This window comes from Egretta garzetta, unplaced genomic scaffold (genome assembly GCF_000687185.1).
Source record: "Egretta garzetta isolate BGI_Z169 unplaced genomic scaffold, ASM68718v1 scaffold71, whole genome shotgun sequence".
Taxonomy (NCBI): domain Eukaryota; kingdom Metazoa; phylum Chordata; class Aves; order Pelecaniformes; family Ardeidae; genus Egretta; species Egretta garzetta.
In genome coordinates, this window is record NW_009258618.1 from 241,408 (window position 1) to 243,739 (window position 2,332).

The 2,332-nt window shown below is 50.8% G+C and overlaps 2 protein-coding genes across 2 annotated transcripts in view; both read left to right on the top strand.

Moving 5' to 3' along the window:
- SLC5A11 (solute carrier family 5 member 11) overlaps positions 1–1,534 on the top strand; it is a 12,741-nt gene extending 11,207 nt beyond the window's left edge. The window contains exons 14-15 of the mRNA XM_035903545.1: positions 40–202; positions 1,314–1,534. Coding sequence (XP_035759438.1) covers positions 40–202; positions 1,314–1,534 — 384 coding nt within the window. The remainder of the gene's footprint in view (positions 1–39; positions 203–1,313) is intronic.
- A 162-nt stretch (positions 1,535–1,696) lies between these two features.
- TEX47 (testis expressed 47) overlaps positions 1,697–2,332 on the top strand; it is a 5,240-nt gene continuing 4,604 nt past the window's right edge. The window contains 1 exon segment of the mRNA XM_035903542.1: positions 1,697–1,703. Coding sequence (XP_035759435.1) covers positions 1,697–1,703 — 7 coding nt within the window.

The window sequence follows — 2,332 nt, forward strand, 5'->3', positions numbered from 1 at the left end:
GACAGCAGCTTTCTTTAACCCCGCTCTTCATGCCATCAGATAAGTCGGCTTACCTGGTTCACACGCGGGGATCTGCCACTCAAGAAAGACCTAGCAGTCAGCCCTTCCCCTGACGCTGCAAAAGGAGTGTGTGAAGCTGAGTGCCCAGCTCTCCAGATTGATATAAGCATTGCTTCTGAAAATAGTTCAGATGATAATAAATGTAAGTGCTCCGACACCGTATTCAGTAACACCTACACTTAACAACCCTAGGCGTTCTGTAAAGGCTTTGAAGACAAAGAAACGTTAAAACTACTTCCTCTGGATTGCTGTAACTTCGGGGCATGCTAAAAGGTTTTTACCTGGCAGTGTTACCTAAGCAGACGTTTAGTTTCTTTTCCATCTCTTGATGGCATTACATATGCTTGAAATCGAGGAGGAGCTGGATGGGATGCAGAGAGCCATGCCCCTTATCCCGCACCAGAAGCTGGCGCGGCTTGCACCCGCTGCAAGGAGAACTGGTTGAAAAAGGGGAGGGTGGAGGAAAAGCACAATTATTTTCATGAAATTCCATTTCTGTTTTTCAGTGATGTTTTCTGATCGACTCTAGCAGCAGGGAGAACCCAGAGCCCTGGGCGGAGTTCTTGACAGATCAGTGAAGGAGGATTTACATTTTTTAAAACTTGTACTTGTCGGTATTAGGTACAAACATGCGCAGCAACTCATTCTACATTTCCAGCGACGGTTATCGTCACTTGTTTTTGCCAGGCTCGGGACACTGCTGATGTAACCCTGCAGCTTTTGCCGGGTATTCCTTTGATCTATAAAAAGCTGTTGGAAAGATCAGTAAGTTAACGAATTGCCGTGCAGCTCTCCCAAATGCTGGGAAGTCTCACGTTTGCTGTGCACGAGTGCTGTCTGCCCAGCAGTTCAGTCCTCCACGCCCTAACCCGCACCAGAGCTGGGAGAGCTCAATTTACATGTGTCTGGCGGGGAGTAAGCCTAGATGGAGTAGAGCATGCACTTGCCCAAGGAAGCTGACGGGCACCAAGCAGCTACAGCTGAGCTTCTAGGTTTGGTCTACTGTTACTGCTTATTAAATGTCGGGAACAGCAGAACTCGAGCTCAGAGCTCCAGGGGAAAATGAAATTGGTACTACAGCCCCCCAGGATGCTCGCTGTAGGGCTTCCTACACCGCAGCGTAGCTAGTGTGTTCATTTAAAGAACGCTGGTGCGGTTTTGCATCAACCCCCTTTGTACAGGAGCACACTGAAACGTTCCCGGGATGCGTTTTGTTGGTGAGATTTACCCCTCACTACTGACTGCTTTTTTAGGTACGGCTAACGCCAAGGGGACCTCGAAGCTGATGACCACCTTGCTGTGGCTCTGCGGGATGGAGCGCAAACAGGAAAACACCGAGAACGCAGCGCCGACTAAACCCGAGCCGCTTCCCGTGGCTTCCCTGGAGGAGAAACCGCTGGTGAAACACGTCCTGAACATCAACCTGCTGTTATGTGTATGTGCAGGGCTCTTTCTCTGGGCCTACTTCGCATAGCGGTGGGCTATTTGATTCCAGATGACATCGACTAATTGGTGTAAATAATAATAATTAGCAGAGGGTTAATGTAATTCTTAATGCTTTCTAAATTTTGTTTATTTAAGAAGACAGACCCTGCTCCCTCACCCTTAATTTCTAATGGGGGCTTGGCTGTGAAAGATGCTGAGTGCTCGGCACTGTCGCTGTTGGACCTGACCTGGCAACAAGAAGAAGGGTGTAAAGAGCTAAGGCAGGCGGCTGGGCAGAAGTTTGTTTGGTTACTTAAAAAATTTAATTATGCTCTTTGGGGTGAGAGCACTGCCTGGAACTCAGGAAGTCTGCGTTCTGTTTCTATTTATGCTTCTCTAACCAGCTACAAGCACTTGTTTCCCCTTTGGTTCATCTCCCCTACCCTGGTGGGCCAAAGCCTGCAGCGAGCCGTGCCTTGCTGGCTCAGCCCTGCCGGTTTGGCTTCCCCCGTCAGCGCAGCAGGCAGAAGCACGTGTGCAATTAGTGCTCACGCACCCGCCGACATTTCTGGGAGTTTGTGCTGAGTTAACATAGCTCTCGCAGCCCGCTGGTGGTGTTTTATAGCCCGCCGGTGATGTTACAGCCCGCCAGTGGTGTTTTATAGCACTCCAGTGGTGTTGCAGCCTCCCCGCGCGACACGAGCACCGCTCACAGTGCTGCGACGGCGGGGCCGGCCACTGAGTGGACACCAACCAACGCCAGCACCCAGCGTGGAAACTGCCCCAAAAATGCCATCAGGGAGACCCGAAGGAAGGAAACCAGCCCAAACCCCCCAGGTGCTGCCAG